Source organism: Macrosteles quadrilineatus, unplaced genomic scaffold (assembly GCF_028750875.1).
Source record: "Macrosteles quadrilineatus isolate MER2022 unplaced genomic scaffold, UCM_ALF_1.0 Scaffold_5__1_contigs__length_97177068, whole genome shotgun sequence".
NCBI lineage: Eukaryota > Metazoa > Arthropoda > Insecta > Hemiptera > Cicadellidae > Macrosteles > Macrosteles quadrilineatus.
Window position 1 is genome coordinate 4,441,213 of NW_026542598.1, and position 14,435 is coordinate 4,455,647.

The 14,435-nt window shown below is 34.7% G+C and overlaps 1 protein-coding gene across 1 annotated transcript in view; it reads left to right on the plus strand.

Annotated features, from left to right (window-relative positions):
* The first annotated feature begins 397 nt into the window (after positions 1-397).
* LOC128994961 (sushi, von Willebrand factor type A, EGF and pentraxin domain-containing protein 1-like) overlaps positions 398-14,435 on the plus strand; it is an 83,459-nt gene continuing 69,421 nt past the window's right edge. Inside the window, exon 1 of the mRNA XM_054419817.1 lies at positions 398-500. Within this exon, the coding sequence (XP_054275792.1) occupies positions 446-500 (55 nt within the window). The 5' untranslated portion in view covers positions 398-445. The remainder of the gene's footprint in view (positions 501-14,435) is intronic.

Sequence of the window (14,435 nt, forward strand, 5' to 3'; positions counted from 1 at the left end):
AATTTATATCTATTAGATTACTTTCTCATATTTTATTCAAAATACTTCTCTATGTATTGGCATTTAAACACGATGATTTTTCAACTAATACGATAATTCGGAATTCCTTTCAATTTACTATAATGTTTGGAGCACTAAGTAATTATGATTGGAGATTGTAAATGTTTAAAAATCTATATCTTATATTCGTTTTCCATACTCTTGACTTAAAAGATAATATACTCCTTTGATTAATGATGTTCAAATACGATACGTATTTGAACTAAACTGATAAAACTCCATGCAATGACATTCGTACACGATAATTTTCCTACCTGCACGATAATTCAACCTCCAGCTACGACAGTGTGGCAACACTGAGCGGTTGGCGGTTGTGGTGTGCGGTCAGTCGCTCACACAGTGCGGTCGAGTGCGGTTGAGTTCCGCAAGTGAATGGCTCAGTGTCATGGCTTTATGTTTAGTGTTTCTCATCGTTCTGATAACTAGGATACATGCTCAAGGTAATAATTATATCCATAAATGAATTTATAAAGTATTCAATACGCTTAAAATTTAAGATTTGTCTCGTGAAAGGCGAACATGTGACTTATACCTCAAGGAGAGCTGGAAGTGAAGGGACAGAGTTTACGATAGACATTAAGGACGATAATAATCTATCGGTGATTAATCCGTTAAGATGTTTTGCAGTTTTAGAAGTGTTAAGCTATTTGATTTGCATAATAACGTTTATAAGATTCAAGTGTTGGTGTGTTTAACACATTCATTTCATACCATCTTGTTTCATTACTTAAATGAATTTGACTACTATTAGGTCTATTAAACGTGTTTTTATCAATTGTTAGACTAATATACACTAATCTAACAAACGTGTTAAAAAACTATTGATACACCTAACGTAACGCTGTAATTGTTAGTTAGACCAACATTGAAAATATGCATGTTCTAGTATAAAAATCCCTGGACTAGCGATTTGTTCGTATGCATCCAATTTATGTAATAATTCAAATAATTGCGTCTATAATCAAAATATTTTGTATTCAAAGCAAAACGCTCATATAACTCTTTCTCATTCAATACACAAACGAATAGATGAATAACTAAGTCCTTTGGTTACAATATTCATTTATTTAATGTACCGTTGAATAAGTGACGTTTGAGTAGCTTTTAATCTTTTATGAAGAATAATTTGTGCCCACTGGAAAATAAACAGTTAGCTGGCTTTAAATTGCACAAAAACGTATTTCGCTAAACATGTTTTGGAAAACTATATCTACAAAGTTAAATGAAGGAAACGAATGAGAAAAAATATCTAGTTGTTGCCAATATAAAATACTATACGTCCTAGTATCAAACAGTGAACGCTTTAAAAGTATTAAAAACTAAATAAAACATTAGGGACGAGAACACGAAAAATATTTCAGAGTATTACTGTTCCCCGTACACGCAGAACATGTTAATACTAAATAAAAATTAATCAATGAGTTGGAAGTACCTAATTGAATATTCAATCACAAATAATTTGTGATGTAGTTTAATCGAAAGTGCAACATGATAACCGACTTCGCGTCATTACTTATAACGACCTCTTGATTCACTTTCCATCGTCAACTTTCTAACTCCCCCCAATGTTTATCAAACTTATAACGCTAAGGTCAAACATAACGGCATGTTTCCTACTCATCAGCCACCAAGACTATTAAGTGTGAAAGCACTATGCACGGTCGTGCGGATAATTATGTTTTCTAATTCGAAAAATCAAGGTCGAGGTGGCTTTTCCTGCGGCCCACTTGCGACTTCTGGGCGACCCGGCGTTCAAGTCTCCCAGATCATGGGCGTGTACAGCCTCTACTGAGGCGTAGGAGGCGATTCAGAACGGTATATTGTTTGATTCTTTGCAAAGGAATTTAATCACGTACAATATTGGATGCTTTTGAAATTAATCCCGATCAGATCTCGCAATAAAATTTAGTAATTGGGAGAATTAAGTATTGGGAGATTAAAGCATTTGAAGATGGATGTTTTATAGAAAATAAGTTTTAATGGATTGGAACATATTTTGTTTTCATTACATTTTTTATGAAGTTAGGTATGCATTGCTATCGATATGATGCACTGCTAGTACAGTGGTGTTGGAACGTGGAATTTCTGACCGGGTTTCTTGGGGGCAAATCCCGTAAATCACTAAAGCTTAGTTATTATAAGAATGCTACTGGAAAACCCAGTTTAATCTTTACTCCAAATTTGAGTTTTCTTAAAAAAAACTGCTACTAGTTTGAAACTATGATATCGTTCATACTCCAATAAACTACTTTAATAGAGTACCAAAAAAGCGAAAACAGAAATCGACTGTTTCATTCTATAAGTGGATCGATTAAGTACTGCATGTTGTTGAAAAAAAAATATTCCTGACATTTTCCATCTCAGATTAACGGAACTACAGATTCACGACGTTTCAGGATCTAGAATCTGATCACGTCTTCATGTTGGAACCACCGGGACACGCCGGGAGTAATTTACTGAAAACCTCAAATGTTTAGAGCTTTAGAGCAGTTAAAAAAGTATAAAAACATAGAAGATTGTTCAACACGGACCATTCAACAAACAACCATAAAATCGCAGCTCAAGAAAGAGCTCTAGCCAGTAGTCATTGGCAAAAAACTACACACCATGTTAAGTAAAAAGCCTAAAAAGTCAAGACCCCCCCCCTCTAATATTTTTCCCTAAGTAAATATACAGTGATATCCTTTTGGTGGCCGTGAAATCTTAGCAGTAAGTTTAATTTTATGGTTTTTAAATTTTTGAGTGTCCCCCAAAAAGGGGGGATTTTGGGGAAACTCAAAGATTTTAAACATAAACCCCCTTCAAGTGACACCTTATTTTAAAGTGTTCACAAAAACTTAAATAATGGTGAAAACCAGAGTTCGCTATCTCTTCTCTATCCAAAATGGTAGCCAATATTACCATTACGCACCAATATTACCATTAATTTTCCATAACATTTGACGTGCTTCCATTTTGGTTAGAGAAGATATAGCAAACTCTGGTTTCACCATTCTTTAAGGTTTTGTAAACACTTCAAAATGAGGTGTCACTTGAAGGGGTGTCACATTTAAAATTTTTGAGTTGCTCCCAAAAGCCCTTTTGGGGGACACTCCAAAATGTCAAAATCATAAAATGAAACGTCCTGCTAAGATTGCACAACCACCAAAAGGATATATCTGTATATTTACTTAGAAAAATATTAGAGGGGGGGGGTCTTGAGTTTGTATTCGCCATGTATGTAATTTCTCCATCAGTTTCCAAAGTCAATCCTAAACCTTTTTCCTCGCACTGCTATTTTAAGGGCTTGAACACCGTGCTGTAGCCCGACCAACCTGTATTATCTGCAAAATCCCGCGCGCCAAGATGATTCCACAGCAATTACAGCATATCTGTGGAAGCGGACAAGTGTCCACGATTAGTTTGCAAATTACCATCTGTGTACCGTACTAATAATTTGAAATCATTAGCCTTTTTCTATAAACAGGAAGTAGAACTGGCGCTATTCAGGCTGTTCGCTGTAAACGACTCGGAGGGAACGACTGCTCCGGTTCGCTGGTTCGATCCATTTGCTCGCCAGTTTTTACGTTTTTGTGTTCCCAAGCAGAGAGGACCGTCACGGTAAGATGGTGGCTGCAGTGAGAGAAATGATTCTTTCACCTGCAAACAGTTTTGTAGCCAACTGTCGGATTATTTTTACAGAAAACATTCGGTAACTTATTTGTTGATCAACCAGTTACAAACTTCATGGCGTACATTTTAAAATTTGTTTTCCTCGACGTTAATTTTACTTAAAGACTACGACGTACAACCACGTGCATATTTTAACCCAAATATGAATAAAGAATTAGGTTATCAAGACTTAGACAAACCGTTTCTTAACCCAGGAACATTTGATAAGAGCCCAAGGGTAACAGGAATTAGCTTTTAGCCATCAAAATGTAGACCTAACTGGCTTTTCTCAGAATCGAACCGGAGACCTATAAATAGTTAGGAAAGGTCCATAACCACTCAGCTACCCAGCCAAGTATTCGAAATGAAAAAATATACATATCTTGGCTATCCTGGTTGACTGTTCATTTTTGCACCAATAACACCCACGATAACCTACAGCTGGGTTCCTCGAAGGCAATATACTCGTACATAACAACTGGTATAAGGAGGATTCTGTTAAAATAGAAGTCCCGTAAACACTTGCTGTTAAAATCGTTCCTTAGGTCAAAAGATCCTTGAAAGCAATCAAAAGTCAGTGTTATGTAAGGGAATGGTAACATTTTATTTTATCGAAACCCCCGAATCGTATAGTATCATTGCAGATATTCTATTATATGCTGAGGCAAAGATTTCTAAACGAACTTAAATAAGATCCGGTAACATAGGCCTAATATCTGTGTTTCATACATACAGAGATTATCATACATTTCAAACAAAAACCCTAAAAAAGAATTATATGTTATTGTTTGTGGATAATTTTCACGAGTTTTATGTTTAATGAAATGTATAGTTGGAGACCTGACCAAATGTATTACAAAAATAATTAATTGATCACACAAGTTTATTGGGAGATATGAGAAAGTAATTTAATGCAGGAACAGTCCAGCACTGTACACCTACGAAACCTATATTTTTAACTCACATGAATCACCCTATCAATATTTGATTAACAAGAATATATGTAAATTTTTAATACTGTAGAGATTAATTTTCCTATTTTCTAAAAAAAAAATTCTTTGAAGTTTTCACCATAAATTTTTAATACTGTAGAGATTAATTTTCCTATTCTCTAAAAAAAATAATTCTTTGAAGTTTTCACCATGCAGATTCTTACCAAGTAAATTTTCACTCACCTCTATTTCGTGTTATCATTTACATCTCTTCTTTAACAACTATCGAGATGCATATAACCAAACTAATTCAGCGTAACGTAAAATGACGCATTCACTAAACTAAAGTATCATTGATCATTCCTAAAGTGAACAGTGAACAATACGACGAAACAGAACATTGATTGTGAGAAGTAACAGTCCAGCTGCAGCTAGCGGTTTTCCAACAGAGCCAGACTGACAGCAGTGACAGGCTGTCTAATGACAGTGACAGTTGCTGTGGTCGGTCCCTGTCACTTCTGACAGTAATCATTGCTTTTCAATAAGCCTATTCTTTGAACCCGCTTTGTCCTGTTCAATTAGAGGTTATCGTTGCACGATCAGAGACATAAAACGAATCTTGGTCCGTGACTACTTGGGTATGGCACGTGTAAAGAATATGTTTAAAAAAGCAACGGTGGTTAAAGATATTAAATTAAATTTTAAATTGTCCAGCCAATTCGTTTTGTTTTCTTGTTTAGCCTGATTTTATATGGTGGCAAAGCCATCGGTTGAATACACTTCTCCTAGAATTGTCCTTATGTATCGGAGAGAATAAGATATTTTTGAATCAGTAACAAGTCGGTTTCCTTGCTGCAATCTACACTAAAAGTGTTAAAGAGAACTTTAGAAGTACCATTTCGGTATCAAATAAAAAATATTACTTCTCACGAACACTATAAAATAACTGCAGACACAATTATACGAAACATTTAACAGTATTCTGGCCAACATGACCTCGAATCAAACGTAATTCTTGTAGATTCATCGTCCTTATGAACTGAAGACAATAAGGTTAGTTTTGTACCATTTATATAGAGTACGTTTTTTGGTTTAAAACTCATTTCTTGTTATTTGTCCGATTTTTGGAACTATTTAAACAAATAAGACTAATAACAATTGATTGTCCTTGTGTTGATGTCAAAGAGAACCTGTTGTAAAATATACTCTATAGTATAAGAAATAATCAAAATACAGTAAAGACCAGCCATTCTCCAATAATTTTGGGGGTCAAAACGAAAACAGGCCAATTCCTCCTTCAGTTCGTTCTCCAGGTCTGATGACCAAGGACAGATTCAGCTGGTCCGCCCCTAGTCATCGATATATAAACACAATGTATAACACGATATATAATATGTTTGTTATATATCGATGCCCCTAGTAACTACCGCACGGTCTATTAACAGAATGACTGGACGATCATTGGTTGACTCTCATATTGCTACGTCATCAATTGGGGTTTAAACAGCTTCTAGCGGTGCTCACCTATACAGTTAGCCTAAAAAACTGATGACAAACCTTTTACAACCAAGTCATGATTGGGTCTGCGGTTATACGTGTAAAAAGCCGATGAACAAGCTTATTCTACCGGTTTGTATAGTTGGAGGAGTATACTATCATCACAATAAAGTATCATATAGAAAATCCAAAGAAAATGTTCACTTCCCTTTATTTAATGAATAAACAAATAAACTTGTCCTTTACATATCAAGAATCAATTATCAAAACGTACAGTGTGCGTATGTATTATCTTGGCACATTTTAAATTTACAATACATACACCGTTAGATTTGAAATCATCCGTAATGACATTTAAACAGTTATGAACCCTAAACAAAAGCATTAAGAAAAATAACTATTTTACTAAACCAGATATCTATTATTTGTTAAAAAAAATAGTTTACCAATGATACTCCTATATAAAATGAAACTAAAAGAATTCAACAAAATTAAAACTCCGATCAATATAATCTAACCCATAATATCGGCCTAGAAATTTTAGACTTAATGTAACCAAACTGTGTACAACACGTGAAATATAAAAAGAAAATCACCATATTTTAATTTGTTCAAAATCTTAGACTTGAACTTAAGGCCGATTAGTAAAGGTTTTTTTCATTCCACTTTGTAGAATTAACAAGCTGGACTTTTACGAGCAAAAAATAACTCTTTTGTATAGAAAAACGTTGCATTTCCTTTGTACCCCGATTATATCCGTGAATTTTACATGTATAAATATTCAATACGACTCTCTTTCTCTCTCCCTCTCTGTCTCTCACTCGCGTGCGATACGAGTTACGCTACAGTCACAGACCGTAACGCGCGCCACGTAACATACAATATTGTGGTACACGCCCTCCTTAAATAATTGATGCTACATAACACTCCATATCGCACGTCACGTTTACTTTCGGCATTAAACACCATTCCTTTGCTTGGCATTGAAAAATCATAGTTTACACCGAATTACCATAGATTGAACATAGTGCCTTACTTACTTACTCTTACTCCCATGGCCATCGATACCCAAGGTGGTATTTGGCCTCGCCAACTGAATGCCTCCATTTCTTTCGATTTTCACCATCTTCCTCCATGATTCTTATCTTCCTCATATCTTTGGTCACTTCATCTTTCCACCTCATTTTGGGACGCCCATTAGGTCTTCTTCCAACAGGGTTCTCTTTTCAAACTTTATTTATCAATGCATCATCTTCTCTCCTTAACACATGCCCGAGCCATCTTATTCGTCGACTTTTTGCTTCCGTCACAGCATCTGGTGCTTTATAAAGGTTTCTCTGTTATGTTTGATCCTCCATTCACCATTTTCTATTGTTGGTCCAAAAACCTTTCTTAGTACTTTATTTTCAAAGGTGACAAGTTTTTTTCAGTACTTTTGTCCAGAGTCCATGTTTCAGAACCATAAAGTAGAATTGGACGAATCACAGTTTTGTGAATTTTTAGTTTTGTGTTGACAGAAAACTAATGAAATGAAATAATATTTTATTTCCCATAAATTATATACATATAATTACATTGTTTTTTTGTTTTTTTTTACTTATATATAATAATATAATAAAGCAAACATTAACAAACATTAAGCAAACAGCTTTGATGATAATAGTTTATTCAAGGCAAACATACTTCTATTGGCTGCATTTATTCGGCTTTGAATTTCGGAATGTTCGGTGTTATTTGCGCTTATTATTGTGCCAAGGTATTTAAAATTGTATACTTTTCCAAAATTGTAACCTTCAATAAATAGGCTTCTAGAATGGTCTGGATTTTGTCCGAAGTGCATGAATTTTGTCTTTTCTGCATTGATTTTAAGTCCTGCTGTTTTGGTTTCCTTAATTAGTACTTTGGTCATGTCTTTAAGGTCTTCTTTGCTTTCTGCCATCAATACCACATCATCTGCAAAAGCGAGCACTGATATATTCCTTCCTAATTTCACTCCAAAATCAGTTTTCCTTATCTCTTTTAGTGCTCCTTCCTTTAAAGAACATAGTGCCTTATGGATTCTTTATTGTTTTGGATCTACTAAAGACGATTTTCAGTAAATTTTAAGTCTGGTGTTTATAAAGATTTAGTTTTAAAGTTTACTGTTTTACCTACTTTTAACTGTTACGACCAGCTACTTACTAGAAGGATGTAGTCTAAATCGTTGCTTTGATCCCCAGTAATTTTCTAAAGAGTAAAGGGTAGGCTACACTGAAAAATGTACTCTTAAAATAGGAGAGAAAAATTCAGTTGCCATCAGCACTCTAAAGTTTATTTGGACGTGATACACGAATCAAAACCTAAGGTTTATTACAAGTCTACTTGCAGTATACAAAGTCAATTATGTTAGTAGAATGATTACATTTACTTTGTAGAAGGAAGATATAGAAAAGCGTTGCATTCAGATCACAATAACATACGTTTTACACATATTTAGGCTAAAATACCCACGTAGGTGGCGTCCCCATCTCAAAATGATCATGATAATTTAATCTATGCTAAAGCTAAAGGGCATACTTATGACTTTTACTAAAATTACATTTTATTAGGGTATTCTTAAGAGTTTTCCTTTTAAATGCATCATGCTAAATACAAAATACTGTAAATATTGAAATATTGTATAAAAAAAATTAAAAGCTTGCACATGTTTGATACTTTTTACAATTAAAACTCTTAAAAATGTTTCTCCTAAACGCATTACCATTGCTATAATTCGAAGAATTAATTTTCCACCCGATGATTATTTCTATGGAGTTGAATGTCCTTCGAGCATCTTTATTCAATGAGCATCGCCGTATGCATTATTAATAAAATCATAGTGATTGCTCATCTAAAGTCAAGGTTAACTGATCATCGTTTCATTTACTACAACAATGCTTGAAATATGAGTTGGAAGTCCGGCATCATTTTTATCACCTTTCAAAATTTTTCACTTTATTATCAAGTAATTTGATTCAAAATTTAAGATGTATTTAACAAGGTTAACAAAATATATCGACACACTCACTTATTTGCATTAAATAAAAACACCTTAAGAACACAATTGGTTAAACAAGGTACAAAAAGTAAATAAAACAGCTGATCATAGTCAACGCTCTTTTAGAATAGAATTATAATTGTTCTCACTTTAGTCAGAACTATTTTCATACTAAACAAAATCACTGTATCATAAATAAATAAAATACTGATTGTTTAAATGATTCATCAGGTTTTCTTGTCTTGTATCTCAATTATTTAATTAATTAACAAATTTCTTTCTATTGATGTAGTTTTCATCCATATTTTGTTTAGTATTAAGGAATATAGAACGTTTTAAACTCTAATGAATCATTTATAAACACTCCGTATTTGTATTTTGTGATTGTAATTGTAAGACCATGATTACCCTTCACCTTTGGCTTCTGGCAGGTAAACATCCGAATAAAAGAGATGCCAACTTTTTACTCACCAAACCCAGGGTCTTTATAGACGTTTTTACACCCTGAAATTACACGTGAACCGTTTCACATACAAGTAGAGATATTAACAGCCTCGTAGGTTGCGTCACCAGTTCCAGTTCCTAGTTCCCACCGTTACAACAATGGTCAGTAACAGGTTACAATGTCAGAACTGTTCCCAACAACGAAGGTCCTTAACGATGTCCTTCTCACGTGTTGGAAGATTTCACATGTTTGACGTTGTCGGATATCTTGAATGTATGGTAGTTTGTAATATTGACCCCACAACAAGTGTTTGTATCTTCAAAAAAAAAAAACATTCTTCTTTCTGAATTGAAGGGATTTTTAAATTTTTTAACTTTCAACGTTTTTTGATATATTAAGTTAGGAAAGTCTTAGAATTAAAGGGATAAGCTTGCAGAATTCCAACATCGACTAACTCAGTTGATTTTGGTGACAGGAAGTTTATGTTACTTGAGGAACTATTGCGGACATTTTCCACTACGACTAGTAAAAACGAGATAGTGTTCGCCTTCCCTTTATTTGTATCCTGCTGTTGTCCCCAGAATGCGTTTCTTGTTTTGACTACAATTTCGGTTTCTGTGTGGCTTTTCTTTTATGATTTTTCCAGCTGTGGCTGGTTTCAAGAACTACAGTACCTGTGGTGGTTTATCATCTTGGGGTGGTATAATATTCCAAATCAAGTTAGACATCGTTTTGTACCTATTCTGATGATAATGTAAGGTTAAATGGTTTAATCCATTAAATAACATCGACCAATTGTTAAAACCACAATTGTAGCCTTCAGGTTTAACAATTAATTGACTCATTGACACAGCCATAAGTAATGCGATAACTGTTCAAATCCAATACTGTATGATTTTTAATCCTTCCATTGTTACGTTACATCTTTTTTTAAGGCGAGTGCATCCGTAACAAAAACGAGCATTAATTGACAAAACAGTCTATCACAGCCTTTGAGTTTTTAAAATCCACCAGTATTTTATAATACAACACATGCCTAAGGGCTGATCAAAAAGGACCAAAGGTATTTGCAAATTTTTAACTAGGCCATAAGCAGTGGTCTGATCCAGTTGTGAGCTCTTGCAAGGCTAAGTACCCCCCTTTCCTGCCAAAGTGACCCCCTCCGCCACGCAAAGCGACAGTCGCACCACGCACCCACACCTGTTTCATAATTATACTGCCTGCTTCGTGTTTAACTGGCGTCTAATACACGAATAGCGTTTGAGAGTAATTTATTTTGTAGATTTATATAGAGTGTTCACTTTAACACATTTTTTTAATAATTGAGGTACTTTGCAGACTACCGGAGAACTACTTTAGAAATATGCTACTACAGGGTGAGGCAATGAGAACGCCACAATTTGTTTTAGCTGTCACATGTTAATTGTTGCAACAACGAATGATCAGCTGTGCTTATAACATCTATTAAACTATGCCATTTTAGCAAATATTATGCCTGAGGCTATTAACACTGAGATTTTTATGTGGAAACCTATTTTAAAAATAGTGATTACTGTGCAAAACCCCAGAGATTGTTTGGACCACATTCCATCCTTGGTCAACTTGGCACTGTTCCCGATTGGAAAACAATGGTGAACAGGGTCAAATTATTTAGGATAAACGCTTAAACCTAAAATAAATAAGCGGTGGGTGCCGCAAAACTCTTTGTACACCAGCAAATGTTGAAAGAGTGCGAGTCGCAGTAACTCAAAGTCCAACGGAATTTTCCAGGAAGCTTTTGTTGTTGAAAGCTTTACTTTGGCTCTTTTATTGGGAGGGGGGGGGGTGTTGTTCTAGTAAGCTACTTGAAGTTCGAGGTTTTTCAAGAAGAAGGTTTTTCAAGAAGCTAAGAATCGTCCAAAAACTAAAGTGAACCTGAAGAAATGCTGGAGAAGTATGTGATGGAATTGTGCCTTAAAAGGAATGTCGAGTAGGACAAGGACGTCACTTGCAGGATTTTGTTCTCAAGAAATTGAAAAATGACTTTGTTAAGTTAAAATGGCAAAAGATAAGCTGTGTTTTGATGTGCTATTTATATCTATAGGGTGAATATTATTGAGTTTGTACAGCTTATAAATTGGGGTGCTTTCATTGCCCCACCCTGTAGATTATTAATTCGTTTAATAGATGTTATGTAGATGGCTTTACTTTATTTACTGTTTTTCTGGTCATTTAACCAATAAATACAACCTTATAACTATTTTAAAGTAATTATATCATCAGTTTGTAAGGTATTGCTTGTTCCTAATAATAAAACCAACGAGTAAAGCAGAAATATTCAAATATGCCCTCAAAATATTTAAAATTCCGTTAACAAAAGCGATGGCTTACCTTTTTGGCGATATGGCCAAAGATTTAACACAAATAATGAAATCCGCCCTAAAACAAGAGATATACGTTTATTTGACATCAGCGAATTCGTGTGTAGCCAACATGAAACACGAATATAAAAAGGCTGAAGATCTCACAAGCCTGCACTATTTAAAGTAGACGCTTATAGATTTATCAGTATCAATACTCGTCGATGAATCATCCTTGTATCAGCCAACTTTGAGGTATGTATATTTTCTGTCCGAAATGTGTAGAATACGATTGATGTACTATTTAATTGGTCTTTTTACTTACATTGCTTTAACTGTATGACTAAACAGAACCATCTACATGAGGAATACTGCTTGTACTCAACCAAATAGTAAAGAAAAAACTGTTAGTGTAACTGTAAAGCAAGAGAAAGGGCAGGCATTGGGTCAACGTCAGCGCATTCAAACGTAACCAACATGAAACCTACATCAACAGTTAGCAGTCCTTTACTTGGGTTACATTTGGCAAACTTTGCATCCTATTGTGAAATCTGAAGCACACTTTGAGCGTTCTCATATCAACTTTAATACTTTAATACTTTTCAATGAAATGGCGACCATAAAAAGTAGGTATTTTAAGCCAAGTATGAATGGATACTAAATGGATACTGATACTAGCAATTCATAGTCTATGACAATTGAGTTTGTGGTTTTATATTCTAAGTCGGTAAAATAACAAAAATTCAATTGATAACAATAATGCATCCTACCTTAAGCTGTTAGTATCGCGTCAAAAAAATGTCCCCAGCTGCAGTATCAGTGTAGCAGTCAGAGCGGTTCAATGAAGCCTTTCTGAAACACAATATCTTTAATATCGCAAAACTTCCAGGAATATTCAGTCTTCAGTTGTCATATATTGTACAGACAAAAATAAGATAAGTAGGGAGTTTTCCCAGATGTTTTTATAATTTAAGCCCTTTTAGCGGCTACATCTTCGATTGTATACTCAAACAGTTAATTCCAGCCAAACCGGTTTATATTTTATAACTAGCTGTGTACCCGTTCTACGCACGGGGATCTTTTAGTATTCAGTTGAAACCTTCATATATAAAAACAAAAGTTGGTTTGCATATTTTCAGATATGCTGGCCAAACTATTATACATAACTTCATTTTATGTTGTTTGTTGTTGTTCCGGATCGGTATAGTATGACAATCAATAAAAGGTTAAATTACCTGTGTCCGCCGGTCGATCCTAATGTATCCTATTACAGGAGATGCATTTCGGCGAAATTAAATCGCCATCATCAGTCCTAATATAAGGTCTTGAGCTTCCCCATTAGGTGCGTGTTGGAGTTTTTGAAACACATACACGAACTGTACACTTATACACATAACGAATAAAACATAAATACACGGTAGGCCTACTTTTATTTTTACTATGGACGTGCGTCGGTCGTGTGCCGAGTCTCGACTGAAAACGCTCATTAAAAAAATGTAAGTTTCCCAGCCATATACAAAACTGATTCAAGGTCTTTTTCCGGTTATCAAAACTCAAGAACAATTTTTATACACAAAGAATCTCTATTTTAATTTACGGTTACCCTACAAATTATTGCACTTGCGATTAATTAAATCCGTTATGTAAGGAAAAATGTTTTTAATCTTACTTGGTTTGGATTTGCTTTCAAAATGTGATCGGAATCGGTTGCGGTATTTGTAAACAACATTCAATGTAAACATATCAGTGACAGCTAGAAGAAATAATCTTGATTCCAACAGCTGTTCGTTATTTCATAGATGTATGTGATTTGGGAGAACATTGGGAGAAAACCTTACAAAAAATCGCACAAAATTGGGTTTTTAAACGTCCGTCATTTTATTTACAAAGTAGTGACGCCATATTTTAATGGCTAAAGACAATCTCGCCAATCCAGTGAATACATTAAAATGATTTGGAACTTGATAGGTACTCTCGTTTTTCAGGAGAAGGCCGCGTAAAATGGCTCTTGGGCTGTGACAGACAGGAAGACAGACAGACAGAAATTTAGATGAGACTTGTTTCGGTTTCTTTAATGTATAAAACGTAAAAATAACCTAAAAAATTTTGATTCTGAGCAATGTACAGACAAAACTCTAATTTTATTTATATATATGATATGATGAATGTTAAACTAAATTTATCCTCCGAGTATATCAGAAAATATACTGACACACTTCTTGAACGTGAGTTGTAGTCACGTTCAACAGCATTCAGCAAAACATATTTTACGACCAGTTAAGTAGATGAAATTACACTAATCCCTATCCATGCCAGGGCCTGACATTACGGTTACACTCCCGCAACGTTTCGTCTGCTAGTGACGTAAGAGACGTCCTGTTCGCGCTCATTACCTGATTAGAATGTCCTGCACCGTGTTATCCATTAGAGACATAGGCGCTGTGACATTGGGAAACAGGCTTGACCAACCGATACGCCTGACTCAATGGGCAATT